The sequence below is a fragment of the Musa acuminata genome, chromosome BXJ2-11, assembly GCF_036884655.1.
Source record: "Musa acuminata AAA Group cultivar baxijiao chromosome BXJ2-11, Cavendish_Baxijiao_AAA, whole genome shotgun sequence".
Classification (NCBI taxonomy): domain Eukaryota; kingdom Viridiplantae; phylum Streptophyta; class Magnoliopsida; order Zingiberales; family Musaceae; genus Musa; species Musa acuminata.
This window is the reverse complement of record NC_088348.1, coordinates 3,662,734-3,685,000: the sequence shown is the minus strand read 5'-3', so window position 1 is coordinate 3,685,000 and position 22,267 is coordinate 3,662,734. Positions and strand designations below refer to the sequence as shown.

The following is a 22,267-nucleotide window of genomic DNA, read 5'->3' as shown; positions in this document are numbered from 1 at the left end:
TAAATAATTTTGCATCAATGAAGCATGATATTTTCTTGCTTTCTAAGTCGGTGGTCAAATTAGAAGGTATCCGGTTGTGCTTTAGTACAAAATGCTGTATGACCTGATAGTGTCTTGGAAGGATAAGAGCAGGCACTAGGTTTGAATGCCACAAATAATCTTGGTATCATAATAATGAAACGAATGTGGCAAATACACAGCTGCAGAAGCCTCTAGCTCAGATTACATAATGAGTTGGTGGCATTTTTTGTATTGTAGTGGGAAGAATAAAAGATTGTAATCAGGAAAAGAGAAGGGAAAGAAGGAACGATTGATTCAGCAGAGACAAATTTTGGTGCAGCAGGAATTGATGTTTCTCTAATGTTTTTAGCTGGAATTGATTTATGGAGCTGATTAGTGATTCAGATCTAAGATTGACAAGGTTGTGCTGCTTCGTTCATAATTTTGTGCTGCAATATCAGGCATCATTATGGGAAAAATTGATGTTTAGCTCAATCTTGCAGCTTCCAGCGTCAAGCATTATGCTTGGTATCTTAGACCGAAATGCAGGTTTTCTTGCTATAATCATTCTAAATGTTACGGTGACCTTCTCGTTTGAATTGTTATCATCTGAAACTTATATTTGAACATCTGATAACATATATGTTTAGATTAAAAAAGTTCATGTCATTTATCTGCTTATTGCTTTTGTTTTCTTACTTCAATAATTTTTTTTATTCTCCATTTTCTGTCATTACCTAATATTATTTGATCCTGAAACAGCTCTGATTTCTGTCATTAATTTTTCAGTTGGAACAAATGATCAAATGACATCAGTTCCCTGCACTGAACTCAGAACTTCACCAGCAACGGATGGTGGTATCCTCTCCATCCTGAAAGATCTGCGTTTTGGTATTTCTCATGAAAACATGTTCATGCAGGTCTTACTGCTTGTAGTTGGTGGGCAGTGATGTGTTTTGCTCTGATATAGAGTAGGTGATGATGATCTTTAAACTGTTGTGAAATCATTTGAATTGAGGATGATGTATTCCAGTTTTTACCAAGAACACATTGGTAACTTCTTTTACCTCTACAACAGTCCAGATTATGCATCTAACCCAAAAGAATATTATTATTACTATTTATTATTATATAATAACAAAATCATAAGTCTCAATTATTTGGGTTATTTGTTATTAATTTTCACTAAATCATTGCAGCAGTGATTTGTGAACCAAAAATAGCTTTCTTCCATTTGTTTTAGTTGACAGGTTTGATTTGCTTCCTGGATAGGTTGAACAAAGTTTGATATGAATAGTACTTTACATTTTAGTTACTTACTAACAAATAATTAGATTCTCATGCATATTTATATAGAATTAAGCAAACAGGAAAGCAAAAAAATAATAATAAATTGATTTTTCTAAAAAAAATTAGATTCTTCAATTTCCATAGGGATGGATGAATGTTAGGTATCAGATCTTAAACATTGTTGAATTATCCACTTCTCATCTTCAATTTCCATTTAACTTTCATATGTATAATAAGATTGTAAACATGTGTCGAATGCTTCCTATGCCAAATTCCTATCTGCTCCACCAAATACTCTTATAGCAAGTAGATTAAACTTATATAATTCAAATTAATTATCTTCTAATTAATTGCTTATGCCAATGCTCATTATTTTTAAGAGTATCGTATTATCAATGACATAGATAAGGTATTTGAAATCCAAAACCCCAATCATCATCACTTGTGTACTCTCTGAACTCATCAAAGAACAAATAAAAATGTTAATTAGGCACACAATCCGAATAAATAAAAAATAGTTTTAGAATAAACTAATCCTATAATTATTTTTCGCATATATTGAATTTGATTAATGGAAATCTTAATATGATTCAAGCGTGTGGAAATATGACAGAATAGAACATGTTTGGTCACTGTTCCAAAAAATGGTGCTCCCGCCTCCTGCGTACGTTAGCACGAGCGCTTGTTTTAAGTACTTTCTACAAAAAGATATTGTTTTCCCTCCGCTTCTCCCACACCCACAGCAATCGACAGTCTCGAGATAGCGAGAGAGATGAGTTCCAAAGAGAGCTACCGAGTCGAGCTCCGATCCGCCGCCCGCCAACTTAGCGATCGCTGCCTCTACTCCGCCGCCAAATGGTGGATGTCCTCTCCTCCTTCCTCCTCCTCCTCCTCCTCCTCTCTTTGCAGATTTAGATACATTAATCTCTCCTCTCGTCAGGGCAGCGGAACTCCTCATCGACATCGAGCCCGACGCCCACGCCCCCGCGTCCTCCGCCTCCTCTTCGGCTGCCTCTGCCCGCGCCACCCCCTCCACCTCCAGCGCCGCCCGCCCCCTCTCCCACCTCCACCCTGACGCCTCCGCCTACCGCCGCCGCCTCCGCTCCGCCGCTGCCTCTGGCGACATCGCCGCCACGCCTCCCGCCGGCGTCTCCTACATCAGCACGCCCGTCCCTGACGACGATGGCTTCAACAGTGATGGCGGCAACGACCGCTACCTCCTCGCCAAGTCCTACTTTGACTGCCGCGAGTACCGGCGGGCCGCTCACACGCTCAGAGGTCAGACCGGGAAGAAGGCCGGCTTCCTCCGTTGTTATGCCCTTTACTTGGTAACCCTACTTCCGTCTCCCCTCTGATGAGTCCTTGTTCTTATTAGCATGTTGAGGTCTGTTCCTGGTGTTGTTTGATGAAATGCATCTGTCGGAAAATTCTTTCTATCGTTGGATTCTAGTTAATTGGTGTGGTTTCATCTGCTTTCTAATTGATCAAACAACCACCCTGAATCCGTTTGGCTGTTAGCCAAGAAAAAAGTAAACATATACATTCTTTCAGTGTCTCATCCGCTGCAGGTAAGGAGGGTGTGATGTGCTCTACGGTGGAATCTGTCTTTTAATGTATCATCTTATGCAGGCGTAGGGATTTTCTAAAGTTAGTTAGCATGAACTGGATTTTCTGTTTCATGCATCTTTTTCCCTTCGAATGTCCAATTGGCTGTTTGAGCGTGATAAATGTATGATCTAAGGTCCTATGTGTGGTGGAAGGTTGGGAACCCATAGAATCGTGGTGCAATTGGATCCCTGGAACTTCTGGTTTTCCATCTCATCTAATTGGAATTGTTGTCTGAGTATATCATTTGTCAAACTGTTGCCTCAAGTGATCATTTATTCCCCCTTTTGTTGGTCATTTTATCGTCTTATTTTTTAGACCCTGTTCTTTCTTGCGGCTGGTTTTGAATTCAGTCCATGAGGGAGAGAGAATTGGATTCTTCACATGTTCATCTTGCTTCTATTTCTGACCTTACTTCTTGTTGAGCATCATAATCTGATGAAATGCAATCGTTTTCTTCAATGCATGTTCTTTGCAACTCTTCTGTGGGAAAAGTGGGAACAGTTTCTTATTGTATCTGATGTTTAATTTTAACTTGTCTTTGATCTAGATTTCAGGTTTCAGGTCATCGAGTATCTAAATGTTGACATCAACTTTCTCTTTGTTGCAGATTAAGGGCTTGCCATCCTGATAAAAAACCCATAATGGTTTTCACGTTTGCCATTCCACCCCTATTTGGAATATTGATTTAGGAAGACCCCTTTGCATACTTGGAAAAGACATGTAGGGAGAAGTAGCTTCCATTATCTGAGATGATTAGATGTTCAAATTTTCTGGTTGCACTTTGTGAGATTATGCACTGTAAATGTGTCCTATTTACAAGATTTATGCACCATCTCTACCATTCTTAAGTATTTTCTTCGACAGTCTACCACCATAAATGTCATTCTATGGATAATGAAGCAATATCAGTTACACTTCTGTTTTCGTTTTAACAAGCCAAAGACTAGAAACCAGTTAAGACTAGAGGTAGTAGTTCAACACTATTCCAGTCAGAGACAGTGAAAATTTTGGTCATTAGGTAACTAATTTGGAAGTGATAAGTCCAAGGGTGAGGAATTATTTTTCCTCAATGTTACATGTGGACTGACATAATGTGAGATTGCAGTTTGGTTTCACTTAGACTTAAGCATGTTGCTTGTTATTTCAGTTCACTTTGATCAGTAAAGACTTCTCTTTCCTGTTTTTTTCTCCAAAGAAATGGAAAATGGCTAGCACCAACCTATTAATGAATTGATTCTATTTCACATTACAAAATTGTTCTTTAGGTATAAGCTTACATAGACAAAGGAGTAGTTTCATCTTTTAGCAACAAAGAGGAGAAATTCTTATATTGTCTCATCTTTAGAAGTAGTATAAATTTGTGAACTGAAGGGGTTGCTGACATCATTGTGGCAGGTATGCTAAGGTTGTAGCAATCTAAATCAAGGTTCGCCGAACCGTACCGTACCGGCGTTTCGACGCTGGCTCGGTACGGTACGATACGGCGTACCGAGCGGTATACCGAGGTGTACCGAGCGGTACACCTGATTTCACCGATTTATCCCTCCGAAAATACCTGAAAATTAAAAAAAAAGTTAGGATCATATATCTAGATATACCTGATTGTTAATTCTACCACCAAAACGAACGACGGGCCTCCACGGGTGGTGGATCGGGGTCCTCGATCCGATACATATCAATATGATACGTTTGTTGGACCCAATCATGAAATTGATCCAATGACATAGTGTATTGATACACCGTATGCCATTGATGCATCAATGTGGTACTGATCGTAGATTGATCGTCATAAATCATATTTGTTTGAGGCAGCTCTTGAGGCATATATTGGTGTTGTTTTGTATCATGTTGTTGCTCAGAGAAGGATGACCAACTATCACCATACTGTTGTTGCCCATATGATTCTTCATAATACGATGGCTGTGAATACGATGAGTCTCTTTCTGTGTCTATATCATGTATGCTCTGTCGCATTTGTTCATATTCATCCACTGCCTTCTCCTTCCCCTTCTCCTTTCCCTTCCGCGCATAAACTTGACCAGTACCTTGTCGAGTTCCATGATCTGAATCTTGAGTGGCATGTGTAAAATATTGCTCCTCAGTCCATTCACCACCCTCAAGTTGTATAGACGAGACCAACGACTGCCCGGTATCACCGCCATCATCTGTTGAGGCACTGCTGTCCGTGTTGCTGTCATGTCTCTGGACCGAACGAGAAAGAGAATGTTTTATAGAGTTTATGAGAGAAAAGAAATGTTTGAGAGAGAGTTTAAGAGAGTATAATGAAATAGGGGAGAGAAGATTAGTTTAAATAGGAGGAGAAATGGCTCCAACGGTCAATTTGACCGTGGAGCACTGTAGCACTGCTACAGTGTGGTAACGGTCGATTTCGACCGTTACCGAGTGGTACCGGTCGATTTCGACCATTACCGAGTGGTATCGGGCAGTAACGGTCGAAATCGACCGTTACTGAATGGTACCGGGCGGTAACAGTCGAAATTTCGATCGTTACCGCCCGATACAGGCTTTTTTTGGTGTACCGCCCGGTAGAGGGCGGTCCGCGTACCGGTCGCCTCTCGGACCGGTACGTACCGCCCGTACCGGGCGGTACACATCGGTATGGCGAACCTTGATCTAAATATTATCCCTTGATTTGCTTTCTCCTACAAACTATGAGTTCAGTATTGAATTCTTTGCTGTATTACTAGAAGCATCATAACAAATTAGCTCTGTACTTAATGAGCTTTGAGACTAAGGATTATTTTAATGGATAATCAATCCTGAAATCTTTCGTGGACATTGATTTGTTGCCTACGGCTTAGACCTACAATACATGTCTGCCCATGAGGAACAACTCTTGCCTACCTTGTTTCAAAGAAAGAGGATTATTGCCAAAACAGCTTCAGACGTTGGAATGCTAAGGTCAACAATTAAATATCTGTAGCAGGGACACTTTCAAATGTTTATTATGTCCATGTAGTGACAATGTCTGATACCGACATTTTTCAGATACTAACACGTGAATGCTCAGCCTAACATATTGTAGTGACGATGTCTGTATCAGCTTTTCTTTGGAATGCTTCTACTTTGTCATGCATGATAAATTATTTTTGTCAACAACTGCCTATGTTAAGCAGCAGATCTATAATTGTCCACAGAGATTCTTCTTTCTCGGTTATGCTTGGATCCCTGGGTTTGTCTGTCTATGCATCGCATCGGTACATTTTTTCATTTGCTCGAAAATATTCAATTCCTGCTGTAGTTTATTTTTTTTCATTCTAAGTGGCTGTAGCCATAAGCATCAAACTTTGTCCATCAGCAGTACACCTTAGCATTTGCTTGCAAGTTTAGTAGTTCATATACTATTTTAGTTTTATTTTAGATAGCCATGACCATATCCATCAATGATCACTCTAGATATTTTCAGTTCATTCCCAGTTAATATGCTGATGAAACCTCTGATATTTCTTTTCCTTCCATCTATTAATTCCACATCATAGGCAGGAGAAAAGCGTAAGGAGGAAGAGATGATAGAACTTGACGGGTCTTTGGGCAAGAGTGATGTTGTCAACAGTGAACTGATCTCTTTAGAGAGAGAACTTTCTTCGCTCAGGAGAATTGGCAGCATTGACTCCTTTGGTTTATACTTGTATGGACTCATACTTAAAGATAAAGGCTGCGAGAGCCTTGCTGTAACTGTTTTTGTGGAATCTGTTAATAGCTTCCCATGGAATTGGAGCGCTTGGTCAGAACTTCAGTCCCTGTGCACTAACACTGACACCTTGACTAAACTAAATCTCAAAAACCACTGGATGAAGGACTTCTTTCTTGCTAGTGCATATCAGGAGCTAAAGATGCATGAAGAAGCTTTAAAACGATATGAGTGCTTACTGGGGGTTTTCCGTTCCAGTGACTACATCCAGTCTCAAATTGCAACAGCTCTTTATAGCTTAAGGGAGCTTGATGAGGCTGAAGTAATATTTGAAGACCTCCTCAGGAATGATCCTTATCGGGTGGAGTCAATGGATATTTATTCAAATTTGCTTTATGCAAAAGAATGTTTCTCTGCTCTGAGTTTCCTTGCCCACAGGGTGTTTTTGACAGATAAATATAGACCCGAGTCATGCTGCATCATCGCAAATTATTACAGTTTGAAGGGGCAACATGAGAAATCTGTTCTATACTTCAGGAGGGCACTTAAACTTAACAGAAAGTACCTCTCTGCTTGGACACTGATGGGTCATGAGTATGTAGAGATGAAGAATACCCCAGCTGCAATCGATGCCTATCGCAGGGCTATTGAAATAAATCCTAGGGATTACCGTGCCTGGTATGGTTTGGGTCAAACCTATGAGGTGATGAATATGCCCTTTTATGCCCTGTATTATTTTCGGAAATCATCATGCCTGCAGCCTAATGATTCCAGGCTTTGGGTAGCCATGGCTCAGTGCTATGAAAGTGCGCCACTTCAGATGCTCGAGGAGGCCATTAAATGTTACACAAGGGCTGCAAACTCGAATGACAGTGAAGGCATAGCCTTGCATCAGCTTGCAAAGTTGCATGGTGTTCTTGGGCACTCTGAACAAGCTGCATTCTTCTACAAGAAAGACTTAGAGAGGATGGAAGCTGAAGGCAGACAAGGGCCAAATATGGTTGAAGCTATGCTTTACCTTGCTAGGTACTACAAATCTGAGAAAAAGTTTGAAGAAGCAGAGTTCTATTGCACAAGGCTCTTGGATTATACTGGTCCGGTGCGTATTCTGATCTCTTTTTGTTTTAGGATGTATTAGGAGAATAGATAAAGGTTAAACATGACCTAGTCCCCTTCACCAACATAGTATGGCCATGTATGTACAATATTATTCTCTTTTTAATATGTGACCTACATTTTCTGTTCAGTTTATACTACTGTGGTTTGTTCCTTATTTTGAAGTTTTGCAATTATTTCTTCTTGCATTCAAATTACCTTATTTCACAATTAATTGTGCAGGAGAGGGAGACGGCAAAAAGTCTTCTGAGAGGATTGAGGATAGCTCAAACCGCTTTTCCCTCAATGGACATTGGACATTTTGGTTCATGAAATTTCTTGTGTACCCTCGAGAATATTGGTATGTTACGTGCATGTCTTTACGTCTCAAGCATCAGAGAGTCATCTAGTAACATCTTGTCCATTGCCCGTTAAAGGCGTAGCAAAAGCTTCAGAGATTTCCGTACTGGCATATGTCAAATTTTGAACTATGGGATCCGCTCAAGAAGAGTAATATCACCAACTGTAAGTCAGTTTATCCTTGTCAAGTGGCTTCTAACAGCAGGGATGTGGTTCATGAACACAAATCATGCTCTGAGAAGCTTGCGACTTGAAGCACAAATGATCCACTTCCCACTTCCAATTCCAACACAGCATGAGATCTCTTCGTTAGCAAGTCAACCAAAAATCATGAAGTCTGTTGCTACTGCTGATTTGCTTTGTGAAATGAACTGTTTTCTCTCCTTTAATGTACGAGATTGTCTATCTGAACTTTGTAGCCTATGTTTCTGAGAAGTTTTTTGGTCCTAATCTGTTTCTTTCTTATGTATTCGAGTCCTAATATTCCAGAATTTCATGTTCATATCAAAATGTTGTCGGCCTGCTTACAGATCTCAAATATCTTATAATAACTTGGGAGAAATAATTCCTTTTGTTACTCTTGTGGTTTCTATTTTCTCTCTCTCTCTCTCTCTCTCTCTCTCTATATATATATATATATATATATATATATATATCTGTGTGTGTGTGTGTGCGCGTGCGCGTGCGCATGCGTGTGTGTGTGTGTGTGTGACATCCGCATTCATAAAATTGTGTGCGCTCGTGTGCGTGCGTTCATAAAATTGCTTTGTTAACATCCGCATTCATAAAATTACTTGGCTTTTGCTTTTCATCTTATCAAAATTGCTTTGCTAACATCCTCATTCATAAAATTACTTGGATTTATTCTTTTGCTTGAGAATGAAATCTGAGGTCCTAAACTTCCCTCCCATCAGCTTTCTTATCTCATAATATAGGGGTCTGAATCTGCATTCTTGACTCTTAGGAGTTCCTCTTGTAAGTTTGAAGTATCAGAAAATATGAAACCACTTTGGCATTCTATTATTCTTTTTTAATGATAAAGACAGGATTTGATCTCAAAACTTTGTTATCAATAGTTAAAATATTCATCATCTATCTTACCTGACATGACATATTTTTTGGCTTTGTATTCTCTTATTATTATTTTTTTCCCTCTCTGCTCTATTCTCATCATCCGTCTAAAGAACACCTAAAAACTTGGTGTTGTGAACATAATAACTATATTAGATCGATCGATCCTTTGTGAACTTTATGCAAGTTGTCAGTGGAACAAAACTAAATAGATGCAATGACGACACCATCACATCTACAGAAACACACAATATACCTCCCTCTAACACGATCGCTTGCATGTCATAACAGAGAATCAACATAGTGAATGAGCGTTATTTAGATGAAGGGAGGATTTCCAAATATTTATCATGGTGAGATTTATGAGTATTTAGCAAGATCAGTAAAAGTTGTTCATGAGCAGTTCTGCCATACACTGAATCACTTCTCACCAAGTTCAATCCACTTAGCAGTCACACACACACACAGAGAGAGAGAGAGAGAGAGAGATACCAAAAAAAAGAAACTACATGGGGCTTTAATAAGCACTATTTCTGAGGTCAAACTTGTTCAAGAGTGTAGAAGTTTGCTGCAACTCATACCAATTCCAGGAAAGACAGTAATGTAACTCATAAATGAGGAGAATCACAAGATTAATATTCACGATGCACATAATCATCTGAATGTTTTATCGCTGTAAGCTAACAATGAGTTGTAGAGTTTTAACAGAGCATATAATCCCCAATTTATACTTTCCAGAAAGCCAAAAAAGAAAAAACATAGAGCACAAATATTCATGGCACAGCTTCCATTGAGTTCTTTTCCAATGAATTAGTCGATTGGGTACAGGAGATGGCCATGGTTTACATTCATCTACATAAGAATGGGCAAGGTTCATATTCATCCTAATTTATTTGAGTTACCAAAATAGGCATGGAAAGTTCATCTCTGGACATGACAAAGTGCTACATGATTTGGAGGCCTATCTCGATGTATCAACATCGCATCAGTCCGAAGGTACTACAGTGAATACTTCAACATCCTTCATGCTGGAGTTTCTTACTGAGTATTGGAAAGTCCATCCATGGCAAGCTCCTGCGTGTACACCGTTCTTGTTGAGGGCAAAAACAGCTCCGATGAAGTCTGGGTACTTGCGAGCTATTCTGGATATTGCATCTGCTGCAGCATGCCTGGGCTCCATTCCTTGCCGCATGCTCTCCACAACCTGATAACTGCACGAGGCAGTTCATGAGACGTGTTATGATGATGGGTTTCCTTCATTTAAGTTCTATCAAGAAAACAATTGCACTTGGAAGTTTCTGTTATTGAATATAATTTATGACAGATATCATTTATCAGTTTGAAGACTAATGAATTTGCCGAAAGAGCTCTTCTCTGTAAACCAGTAGCCCCAAAAGGATGTCCATGATAACTTCAGGTAGAACTCATGCATACAAGGGTATTGCCATCACATGGTCCATGCCCATGACAGTCATTTGCCTGAAGTTTCATGTTGGAATAGTTCTTGGACCATACCCATGCCTAGTTCATGCGGAATTAGTTCTCAGACTATGCCCATGCCCCTATGCTGATTTTTCATGAGTATGATGATGCCAGCTAACGCAGTGCATCACAGCTTGCACACACACTGAATCAATAACAAGCTCTTTGAACCATCTTATTCAATGAGATCTACCAAACAAAAAGTGAAAATTTAGAATAAATTATTTCAACATTTCCCACTTGTTCTTCTCCATCACATATTTGTAGTTTCAGTTGTGACATATCCATTTACATTGTCCTTCTACCATCAAGTAAATTGCTAGTCACATTGGAACAGTTAAAAGCAAAACTGTTTACATAGGTAAGTGGGAATAATACTCCTTTGATTAATGAAAAACTGGGCAATATCTATTTATCCGATTCATCAAAATAGAACAGAGAACATTGTCATGGAAAAGAACTGCTTGCAGATGCACAAATTCAGCAAAATGTAGAAAAGAAGAGAATTTAGAATGATACCAAGGAAGGAAGCGCATCATGATATCCCCATCTCCAGTTGCACCACAAGCACCGACTTCATCATCAGCATAGGCAGCGGATCCTGCTATTGGTCCATCACCTACCCTGTATCAAGAACCTCAAGAGATCAGGAGTATAATTTTGCACTGTTAGGAAGACAATGTTAAACTGAAAGTATCTTCAACATATTGAATCAGGGAAATTAGGAACAAGATCAACAGGTATATAGTTTGTCATAATTTCTAGCAATGAAGCATGATAAATTGTGGTCCGGTTTCACTGGAGACCATGAAGCATGCCAAAAGGAAAAGGTCATCTATGCAGATTCGATCTGCCCAAGTGAGACAGCAAGACTAAAGAAGACTTGGATAATCATATTAAAAAAGGAGATATTTGTTTTCTGCATAAAAAAGTTGCTGCACTTTACATTGCTGATGGTGGAAATGGAATTAGATCTATATAGCTTGACCACAGTGCAAGTTAATACTCTACCATTACTTAGGCATTTATGTGAGCATTATGAGTAATCTAGTCCATTGACTAGTTAATACTCACTATTATTGTTCTCTTGGAAAAATACAAAGTTAAATATAAAGCTAAACATTCCACATTAAAAAATTTTAATATAGACCTGGAGTGTGCCCTGATTAACCACTAAGGTGATAAAATTCACCAGGTAGTCTCCTGTCTGCCACTTTCACTATGAAAATATAAGCATACATCATATGTAATGTCAAACCATCAACATAAAGCAGGAACTACATTCTTTTAATAATATATGAAATATTCAACATAAAACAAGAATGAACTAAATCAGGGAAATGCTTGCAATTAGTGCTGAAGAGTAAGTCTAACCAAACAAGAAAGAGATGAAAAATGATATGCCTATGATGCTTTTGAACATTATCGTGCAGAGCATGGAACAAAATTGAAGTAGATATCTAGCATTTTTTAAAGTTTACAGCCGAGGTGAAAACAGCTCAAATAGCCACACACCTTCATTTGTTAATTCAAGCTAAGATTGGATTTATAGATGGTTATACCAAAAAGACTTGCCTTCCAGGAAGTTTGAATGTAGCTCCATTTGTCGATGTCCCAACCGCAATATGCCCCATCTTCAGAAAGCAAGGAACCATTCAGTTTATAAAAGAAGTCTTATGCAGACTAGTTGTGAGGACTTACTTTATCAATTATGGCCATGGAGATGGTGTCATGGTTGTGGTAACTAATAATGTTGGATTTATGTTCAGGAGTTTGCAAATGATTTCCATCTCCAAACAAACTCCTCTCACCACTTCCCTCTCTGGAAAGTCCACAAGACCTCTCAAGTGCAGAAGATGAATCATAGTGAACATGATAAGGTCCACAGCTTTTTGCAGGAACAACATTCTTCCGGAAGTTTGGTTGGCAATTATTCTCCTTCCACTTAACCCATTTCTCAATGGATTCTGACGAACTAAGATTAGTTGGTCCAGGAAGACCCATTGAAATAGCAAAGATGGAGGCCTTCTCTCCAACAAGCATAGTGTGTTCTGTATAATCCATAACCAATTTTGCAGCTTTGATGCCATCCTTCACATTTCTCATAGCAGCCACAGCTCCAACCTCCATTGTGGTCTACCAGTGTCCTTAAAGAACCAGTGAACCATAATCTTCTATACATGTCAAAGCAATAAATATAAGCCATGAGATATAAATGGTTAAACAGTTACCCCATCCATGACAAGAGCATCTAATGTGGTTTCTCCATTCTCATCTGGACTGCCACCAGGTCCAACTGTTTACAGAAAAGTTGAATTAATCAAATAATAGAAAAGCAAATAAACAATGTTTATAATCAAGGACAAACAAGTAATGTCAAATTCCTCTGGTATTGAATAAAAAACTTAATGATGCCATGAACAGCCATCTGGGCTCTTACAAAAGGATGCCAAAAAAATTAAAATATGATATGTTAAAAACAATAGTACACTTAATTCTACCTAAACTTTGAAAATAAAAGAAAACTCTAATATACAATAAATGTGGCGCCCTCCTGAACATTGATTTGAAAAAGAGAATGAATATCCACAATTTATGCATGACCTTTAACATATAGCAATATTAGTGCATGTGAACATTTCTTATCCATTCTCCTAAATCTGGTATCTGTTCTCCAGCATAATATTTGATTTTTAATTGTCATAACAGTTTTGCCAAAGAATTAAACTTATGTCATAATATGTCATTTGAAGAATAAATTATCTAAAATTCACTAACAAATCACCAACTTTAACAAATCATTTTACGTTATAAGTCACCAACTTATAATGCCATTCATCATTTTACATTATCATGTTCTTTGACAAATCTTAGTCTAATAATAGATTGTTTATGCTTTATGAAACCAATGATTTAAAAAGCGCTAGACGCCAAAAGACGCCAAGGTCCAAAAATGCCCGAGGCGTTAGGCACTCACCCGAATGAAACGAGGCGCTAAAATATAAAATTATATAATATAATTAATAAATATAATTATTTAAATAAAAAACATGGTATTAAATTAAAAAAAATCTTACAGAATCACAATATCACATTAACAAAAAATCTCAAAATTCAAAACAATAATTTCAAATAAATAAAAATTAGTAGTATTAAAATCAAAATAATATATTATTAATCTAATAAATAAAAAATATTGTTACTAGTATACAATTAACAGTATATAGTTAATATACTATTAACAGTATACTATCGAGTCGATATGAGAAGAGGGAGTAAGAGTAACAGTAGCGGCGAGTAATGGCAGCGGCAGCGACGATAGTGGTGAGTAGCGACAGCAGCAACGGTAGTGGTAGTAGTGAGCAGCAGCAGCGGTAGCGGTAGCAAGGGCGTAATGTAAGAGTAAGACTAAGGTTGTTGACTGAGAGAAGCAACGAGCAGTGGCAGTAGGAGTGGGAGCGGCGATAGTGGTAGCGACAGCAACGACGGCGAGCAACGATAGCAACGACAAGCAACGATAGTGGCAGCGGCAGCGGAGAGCAACGACAGCGAAGAGAGGCAACAGCAGTGGAGAGAGGCAACGGCAGCAGAGAGGAAATGTAAGCGGCAGAATCGCGAGCAGGATTAGGGTTGAGGAAGACGCAAGAGGGATACTGGGAGGTTGATATCAGTGCTTTAGTTAGTTCGATTGAACCAACTAAAGCACTGGAGAACGAACCAGACAAAAAACACTAATTTGGTCATCTGGTTTAACTCGGGCGCTTGCCCGAAGCGCTCGGTGCCTAGGCTCGAGAGAGCGCCTAAGTGGTGCCTCTTTGGAGCGAGGAACCTATACATGAAGCGAGGCACTCGGGCCTCGTCTTGCCTCACTCGAGCACCTAGGCAAGCGCCCAAACACCTATTGAAATCTCTGTAAGAAACAATGTTCAAATTATATTAAAATTTATGTTATTTTATAAAGGCACCCACCAAGCAAGGCCAGGTCCTTGCCTAGGCTGCTAAGAAGGTCAGCATAGACCAAACCAGACAGTTTGACATCCTTAAGCAATATATCTTCGTTCGTCCTTTTTTTCCATAATGTCGTACTAGAAGGTGCCAAGTTGGAGAGGTTACAACGAAATCAAAGATCATGTATATCTTTGTTTATCCCCTTTTTGTTTTGCCATATTGCCAGATTACAAGGTGCCAAGTTGGAGAGGTTACAACGAAATCAAAGATCATGTATATCTTTGTTTATCCCCTTTTGTTTTGCCATAATGCCATACTACAAGGTGCCAAGTTGGAGAGGTTACAACGAAATCAAAGATCATGTATAACCTCCCTAATTTATTGTTCACCAGAAACTAATGGACTATGTTTCATTTTAATGTGAGAAATCATATCTGATGATGGCACACAAGATCTAAAAATGAGGTGTGACACCCACATTCTAGAGTTCCAAATTAGAAGTTGACCTTATCGATTAGCCGGATTCGAATCTAATTCTACAAGAACATTTGAGTTTGTCATGCATGCATGACATAATGCTTACTGTTCATCCTAATTTTTGGTAAGGCTATATCAAAAGATGCTAGAAGTGCATGAATCTTGATCGAGCTTAAACATATGCATACAATATTTACAAAATCAACAATCGTAGTACCCCCATCTTCTCCCATTTTATTTCTATCTATCACTCCCATCCACCAGCATAACCCATGATCCGTTTCTGACTAGAACTAAATATTTTGCATTGTCTGTAGCTCTTAAGATATTACAAGGTCTTATTTGTAAAAGATCAACCCTCTAATAAGCAGACATCTTGCAGGAGTTGTTTGTGACATTAGAAAGGTGGTATGCCTACTTCAGAAAATTGAATGTTTCATTCACTATTCACTTACTGCACGTGTCTGTTCATGAGATTAGGTACTACCAACAATGGTTTGAAGGTGCAGAATGTGACAATTAAATCATGGAGCAGCGATGACTTAGCATAAGGATGTGGCAGACTACAAGCTGTGTGAATAAAATATTCAATTTTATAAAATTTTGATGCATTTTCTTCTGATCATTAATGAGTAGGAGTTGAACCTTTTGATATCCCAAATCTTCATGATCCTCAACATGCACTATGACTGCACCCATAGATTCTTACATTTCTTGCATTTGCTTTCTTTTCTTAAATTATTTTGCTGTTCATTCTTGTCATCATTCTGTGGTGTTTTTTAGATGTAACTTCATGGCCACCATCATCTTTTTGTAGCATATCAAGCATATCTGAATATTAAAATATGATCATACTTCGCATCCAGTATAGAACACATCTCCAAGGATCCACTTAAAGAGGGTTAAGTAATCACATTTTGTGGGATTAGAGCAGGTAAGAGAAAAAAAATCTATCTTCGTGATGAATCCTGAGATCCACTTTGTTTGTCAGCGTCCAAGAATAAACTAATTCTGGTCGTCAGAAACACAAGAATTAAGGATACCTAGTAAAGCATCTCTTGTGAAGAAACCCTAACATAATTCTCATTCATGTTCAATGAAAATATCAATCTGATTGACATTGGGAACCAAAATCAGATGCCATATACAAACAACTGTAGGAACTCGAGATGAATCAAACAATCAAGATTTTAAGTGAATCATTCTGATCATTCATACCTGTGCCGTCGCAGCGCAGCTCCTCGCAGGCGGAGCACCCTTCGACAACAGCATCAACGGCCGACGAACCGTGATCATTGACGGACCTCCAAGCCGCTCGCACCGCCTCTCGGAACGGCCAAGTGCTCACGACTATCGGGTAGCCCCCTGATCCATAAATCCCTCCAAGCTCCGACACCTGATCATAGCACAAATAACGAAGAAAACGAAGAAATTTGACTACCTGAGATCAAAATTCCTAAGTATCCAAATCTGAAAGAAAAATTTATATCACAAGATTGAATCTTTACAGTTGACATTGAGAGGAAGAAGAAAAGTGAGACAACTTTGGGAGCCATTGGAGAGGGAAGGAGGAAGAGGCCTCCACGGAAACCCTCCTCGTTTTGATGCTCCCAATCGCCAAGGAGTCTATTAGTTCCGCGCACCAGCGTGAGAATACGGGGGTCGTATGCTACGTAATCGCATGATCTGACGGATAAAGATGACTGATGCGGATGATCAGATCCGTTGACGGCTGATCTCTCGTCTTCTGCATTGCGGTAACTTCACCGGCTGTAGCCATCAGTACTCGGTTCCTTCCCGTGGTTTATTAGAGGAAGAAGAGAATGAAACCCTAGAAGCCTATCGGCCGCTTCCCTCTGGATTGCAGACGGCCGTGGCAAAGAGGAGAGATGGAGGAAGCAGCGGGAGGGGGTGGGAGGAGATGGTGGTGGTGGGCGGCGGCGAGCTCCACCCAGCTGGCGGCTGGGATCGCGTGGTACCGACGAGGCTACAGCGGGAGCGGGGTGACGATGCCCTTCAAGGCCTTCGCCATTGCCACCATGTTCGTCGGCTCCGGCGCCACCGCTGTGGGCGGCGCTCTTCTCGCCACCGGCATCGACGACGTGAGTCCACCTTAATGCCCCTCTTGTGCAAAATAATTACCTACTTGTGTATGACCCGGTGGGTCCCATGTAACCAACCATTCACAAAGCAGGTGTAAAAAAGGGGTAATCAGGAATGATAGGAGAAGTATAGCTTCATGTCACATGACTAATAGAAGCGGGAAGTTTGCAATAAAACCCCTGCGCTTACAGATTTTACTAAACTGATATAAATTCCACCTGAAGGCTCAACTTTGAATTGAAGGCTTGAAATATTTAATAAATTAATGTTGTCCTAAGTATATGCTAACATATACCATTTAGTAAATGTTGATATGATTTTGAAATATATAAGATTTGAATTGAGGGCTTGAGTGATTGAATAAGTTGTATTCCCTTTTAACTTAAAATCAGAGAAAAGTATTGTCTTAGATTCAAAATTAGGATATGATGAGGAATAAATAGTATCTGAGATTGTTTCTTGATATATTCCAAAAAAAAAAAGGTATTCAATTCAATTCTATTATTTTTTTTCCCAAATAATCATTTTGAAACTAATAAAATTGAACCTCTACTTAAATTAAATCAATTCAGTTCAACATGGTACAGATTCAAAATATGTTAGTTCTAAGAAATTATTTCAGTTTCATCCAACCATATTGGTATATTTAATGCAAATATATCAAAAATTTTTGACAATTTATTTGCTTGATATTCTTTTATTATGGTTAATCATTTATAATTATGAATTTGATGATTTTAAAACCTTTTTATGAAAGTAAAAAAAAATAAAAAAAAACCCTGCTCCACCATAATCCTTCTGAAGTTTCCAGATTCTTATTTCCAGCTCCAACACTGCTGAATTGTTAGCCTGTCAACAATCATATTTATTGAGAATTTTATTTTTAATTAATTAGTCATCTCTTTCTTATCAACATTTTATCTGAGCCATTTAATTAATTAGTCATTTCTTGAAATATCTCTCAAGAGTTTAAAGTGGCAAAGCACTATATATTTTTAATGTTTGGGTAGAGAATCGTTAAAGCTCTAAGAAGATGGATCTTACATATTTAGAAAAATGTTTTTTAAAAAATAAACAAAGAAAAATTGTAGAAGTCATCATCTTATTTCCTCTTCTGAAGTACAAGATTAAGAATGCATAACTATTTTCATCTCAATAGCTGTCTTAACCTAACCATAGTTAAGAGACATAGGTAGTAGGATTGCTATTGCCTATGGTTGCTTTTTTCCAATATTGCTATCGTTGGTACTTTTGGTAATTACCTAAAATGTTTCCCACCTCCTATATCTTGTAAATGTATTCTAACTTGTTTTCCCCAAAAAAAAAATGGTATTTAGATACAAAAAGAAAATTCAAGGGATTAACATGCAAATTTTGATGATTACTAATATGAAAAATTATGTCCTCATTTTTTTTTGAGGGAAATAGGTATAGGACACACAGTAATTTGCCTTTCATTTTAACTGTCCTGATTGAGATATGGTGGCAATGATGTTGTATGCATGTAAACAGGTAGATGACATGAAGGAAGTTGGTGCCAGTGTCAGGAGATGGATGATGCGGAGTCCTCCAGGAGGAACTTGATAGAAGGCATAATATATAATCTTGTCTTTTTATTTGGCCACGGCGACATGGTAAAATTTCACCACCGGTTGGCTTTGTTAGAGCCATAATTCTGTAATTTTTTTCTTTTTTTGTTTCGATGTGAGTCAACCTTCTGTAGTTGGATGAATTGCACATCAAAGAGATGGGTGCAGTGCCTCAGATGTGATAAGCTGATGGCTTTCTTGTTTTGCTTCATCTCCTAAGCAATTGAGACACTCAAGCGGTGGATTCTCTGCTTATGTAGTGAGACAAAGTGACTTGAACAGTTAAGGCTTGTTGCAAGAGCTAAACTATTGGGTTGTGCTATTACTTTGGAAAGTTCCATTTGGATAACAAGATGATGTCTTTCATGTCACAACACAGCAACAGCTTCAGCAATTTCTGGACTGTGTTTGTATTGATTGGAGTATAAATAATAAACATGTTAATTATGCATGTCTGCTTCTTTTTTCTTTCACTGAAATCCAAATATTCCTTACTCTTTGAGTCTCCTAAGACTTGTATTGTGATGCAAAGCTGTCAAAATTGCAAGTACTTATAGAAAGTACATAAAAGTGTTTATGGAAACCACATAAACATTAAAAAAAACAAAATTGCAACAGGAAAAAAACATCCAAAGCATTCTGAATTCACAACATTAATTCAGTTTACCAAAGTATTTAGCATTTAAAAGAATATGTTCTTGTCAAAAACATTTAGTTTAAAACAAACAATTATGTTTTCTTGGTTGGAAGTAAATACCTCCTAACCTCTCCTATCTACAGATTCCCACCCTGATGTTTTAGAGATATAATGCCACCAAATGTACTGGAGGATCATCCAAGAGAAAGAAAGAAGTCTACTTGTCCCATCACAATATGGTGACCATAGTTTCTGGGAATTAGATCACACTGTGCAAGAGTTTGAAGTTCTACCACTTTGTATACATTGAAAAGGAAGAGAAACATAGTGAGATAAAAGAATGTGAAGGTGAGAGAAAGGAAGGAAGGAAGGAAAGAGCAGATAATGCAGCACATATTGGTGAGTTGTGATGCTGTGTAGGTTTTTACTGGCGAGGGAAATGGTTACACCTCCTCATGCCGAACTATGTCGGCATGTATCGACTTAGGATGGATCCCCTTCACTTTGGTGTGGGGTTGTTTTTGGGCACGAATCTGACCACATTAATTTCACTGCCATGACCGAATGGCTCCGTGAGCTTCACCGTAATCCTACATTACCAAGGCTCGACGCTCACCATGGAGCTCATAACCTTAACCTTTTCCTTCTCTTTCTCTCTCTCTCTCGCTCGCTCGCTCGCTCGCTTGCTCGGCCACCTTCGTTCGACAGGCATGGAGGGACCGAGTCGTGATCCTCATGAACTCATGCTGCTCTTCCACACGCAGGAAAGAGATTTCTACTGCCGACTCGTTCGACAGTTGGACCAAAACCCGGAGCGGATGAAGCAGGTGATTGCACTGTGGTTATGGTTTGAATCCATCGACCACTATGAATTCATCCGGCGAGTGTCGTCCTACAACAGCGACGACGTCATCCTCGGCTTCGTGGGAGAGGCCGAGGCCTGCCTCGACCGCCTCATGGGCCAGCATGAGCAGACGAGGGGCGACGAGCTGCCGCTGACCAGTTCCCTCATGGCTGAGAAGATGGACCTTCGGTTCTTCGAGTCCCACCGCGATGAGGCCATCAAAGGCGTCAGGCACATCTTCAACAACGTCTGCCAGATCATATTCGACGATGTGCTCGTGGAGAGGGCGGCGGAGGCTGCCAACCACCCCGACGACCACCGCCTGCGCCCCAGCGGGCTGCACGATATCAGTCCACCGACGAGGGAGGGAAGCAGCCAAGGGGAAGGCGGTGCGTCTTCCGCGGGAGTGGCCATGAGCCTACCGACGCAGGCTCGCACTGTTCTGCAGCCGCGAGACTCCACGCTGAACCCGATGGCCAGGCCGTGGTCGCCAGAAGGCAACCGGTCACCGGGGGACCTGCGATCCATGTTCATCACCTTCTCCAGGGGGCACCCCATCTCCAGACAGGACATCGTCGGGTTCTTCAACGGGTAAGTCGAGAGCGAGCTGCGATGGCTTCATCGCCGGAACACTTTGTTGCATTGGGAATCTGACATGAACAGGTCTGCGTGGTGGCAGGCGATACGGGCCTTGTCTCGAGACGGTGATGATGGAGAGGGTGTCGCCGGGGCAGCATCCGATGTACGGCCGGCTGGTCTTCAGGAATGCTTCCGCAATAGCTAGGGTTCTGAACGGGCAGCCAACGGCCAAGTTCATCATCAACGGCAGGCATCTGTGGGCGAGGATGTACACGCCTCGCCGTGGCTAGGATTTCCAGGCGACGAAGTAAGGGTAATTAATGCTTCCGAATAATAGAAAGAAACTCGGGGAGAAGCATATACATTAGTCTCTCAATCTAAAATCAAGCGAAAACCATTTTGTTCTGTAGCCACAAGTTCAAGAGGAGGGGGTGTTGATTGTGATGATTTATATGTGACTGTCTACGTGAACAGCGCGATATGTTTGAATGCATGGCTTCAAAGAATGCCTTATAGCTTCGTCAACTTTCGAGGAAATCACACTAACATCACTACAAGTTTGAATGTGTTCGTTCCATTGTCTATGCTGCCTGCCTGCCTCACTTAGCCGCGCAGGTAGAAGCAGGTGACCAGAGAGGCAAGAAGACGATGCATGCAGGAACCAGTGGTCGTGCACTCCCCTCTCTCATCACCTAAGGCAGGCAAATGGTATGGTTCGCCAAGAAAATTCCCAAGAATGTTGATGACTAATGAGTTAGTAGACCTCTGGAAGAAGTATGAATGTATGTCTTAGGAGTATTCAGGTGTCAATTACTATCTGATACATACATATATATATATATATATATATATATATATATATATATATATATATATATATATATATATATATATAGAGAGAGAGAGAGAGAGAGAGAGAGAGAGAGAGAGAGAGAGAGAGAACAACAGCAAGAAGCATTAACTTAAGCTTGAAATAAGATTTTGGTTTGCAAATGATAAGTGGTGAGGATGAGAATTGATGTCTTGACATTGTTGTCAAATACAAAAGTTTATTAGATGAAATTTAGAATCCTCAATTTTTCATAAGAGATTATGCTAAAAGAATTTATTAGAAAGGAAATCATGAGATTAATAGAAACTTTAATGTTATAAATATTTCAATAAGGTGTTGATATAATTGGATGATGATCATTATTCATTAGAAAATAAGAAAAATAAATATATAAAATGTTCATAATCATGACTCTCATTCACATTCATTTAATAAACTCAAGTCAGCCACTAATGATCATGGTTTATCATTGAATCTAAAGATACCAAAATTTGATGTACCTGAAATTTTGGAATCATTGAATCTAAAGATAACTCAAGTCAGCCACTAATGATCATTACTTTCACCCATTATTTAACCTTTTTATGTTTTCTAATAATTTTGAATTGAGCATAATAACAATTTAAATTTTAATATTATACATTAAGGGACAACTAATAAAGATCAATTGCAATGTTATATTTCATGTTTGAGCTTTGAA

At 39.3% G+C, this 22,267-nt stretch overlaps 4 protein-coding genes and 1 non-coding gene across 7 annotated transcripts in view; 4 read left to right on the top strand and 1 right to left on the bottom strand.

Moving 5' to 3' along the window:
• Window positions 1-1,066, top strand: part of LOC103970405 (transcription termination factor MTEF18, mitochondrial) — a 4,409-nt gene extending 3,343 nt beyond the window's left edge. Inside the window, exon 2 of the mRNA XM_009384170.3 lies at window positions 790-1,066. Within this exon, the coding sequence (XP_009382445.2) occupies window positions 790-810 (21 nt within the window). The 3' untranslated portion in view covers window positions 811-1,066. The remainder of the gene's footprint in view (window positions 1-789) is intronic.
• Window positions 1,067-1,945: 879 nt separating this feature from the next.
• On the top strand, window positions 1,946-8,572 carry LOC135585552 (anaphase-promoting complex subunit 8-like). Its single transcript, XM_065133290.1, has 4 exons — window positions 1,946-2,148; window positions 2,231-2,618; window positions 6,399-7,649; window positions 7,889-8,572. Exons 1-4 carry the CDS (start codon window positions 2,063-2,065, stop codon window positions 7,976-7,978), a joined length of 1,815 nt encoding a protein of 604 aa, XP_064989362.1. The 5' UTR covers window positions 1,946-2,062; the 3' UTR covers window positions 7,979-8,572.
• Window positions 8,573-9,835: 1,263 nt separating this feature from the next.
• On the bottom strand, window positions 9,836-16,846 carry LOC135581780 (probable isoaspartyl peptidase/L-asparaginase 3). Of its 3 annotated transcripts, none has more exons than XM_065131774.1 (7): window positions 16,492-16,846; window positions 16,202-16,379; window positions 12,790-12,854; window positions 12,260-12,694; window positions 12,134-12,192; window positions 11,078-11,182; window positions 9,836-10,287 (listed from the first exon to the last, which is right to left on the bottom strand). In XM_065131774.1, exons 1-7 carry the CDS (start codon window positions 16,537-16,539, stop codon window positions 10,062-10,064), a joined length of 1,116 nt encoding a protein of 371 aa, XP_064987846.1. In that variant the 5' UTR covers window positions 16,540-16,846; the 3' UTR covers window positions 9,836-10,061. The 3 variants fall into 3 exon arrangements, with proteins under 3 accessions (XP_064987846.1, XP_064987847.1, XP_064987848.1); XM_065131775.1 differs by having other exon boundaries at window positions 16,528-16,846; XM_065131776.1 differs by lacking the exon at window positions 16,492-16,846 and having other exon boundaries at window positions 12,260-12,705; window positions 16,202-16,276.
• A 42-nt stretch (window positions 16,847-16,888) lies between these two features.
• LOC103970400 (uncharacterized) lies at window positions 16,889-19,049 on the top strand. Its single transcript, XR_010492348.1, has 2 exons — window positions 16,889-17,085; window positions 18,599-19,049. It is a non-coding gene; the product is annotated as an uncharacterized LOC103970400 (transcript).
• Window positions 19,050-20,022: 973 nt separating this feature from the next.
• Window positions 20,023-21,025, top strand: LOC135626299 (uncharacterized). Its single transcript, XM_065131506.1, has 2 exons — window positions 20,023-20,747; window positions 20,836-21,025. The coding sequence occupies exons 1-2, from the start codon at window positions 20,023-20,025 to the stop codon at window positions 21,023-21,025; spliced, it is 915 nt and encodes a 304-aa protein (XP_064987578.1).
• Window positions 21,026-22,267: the final 1,242 nt, after the last annotated feature.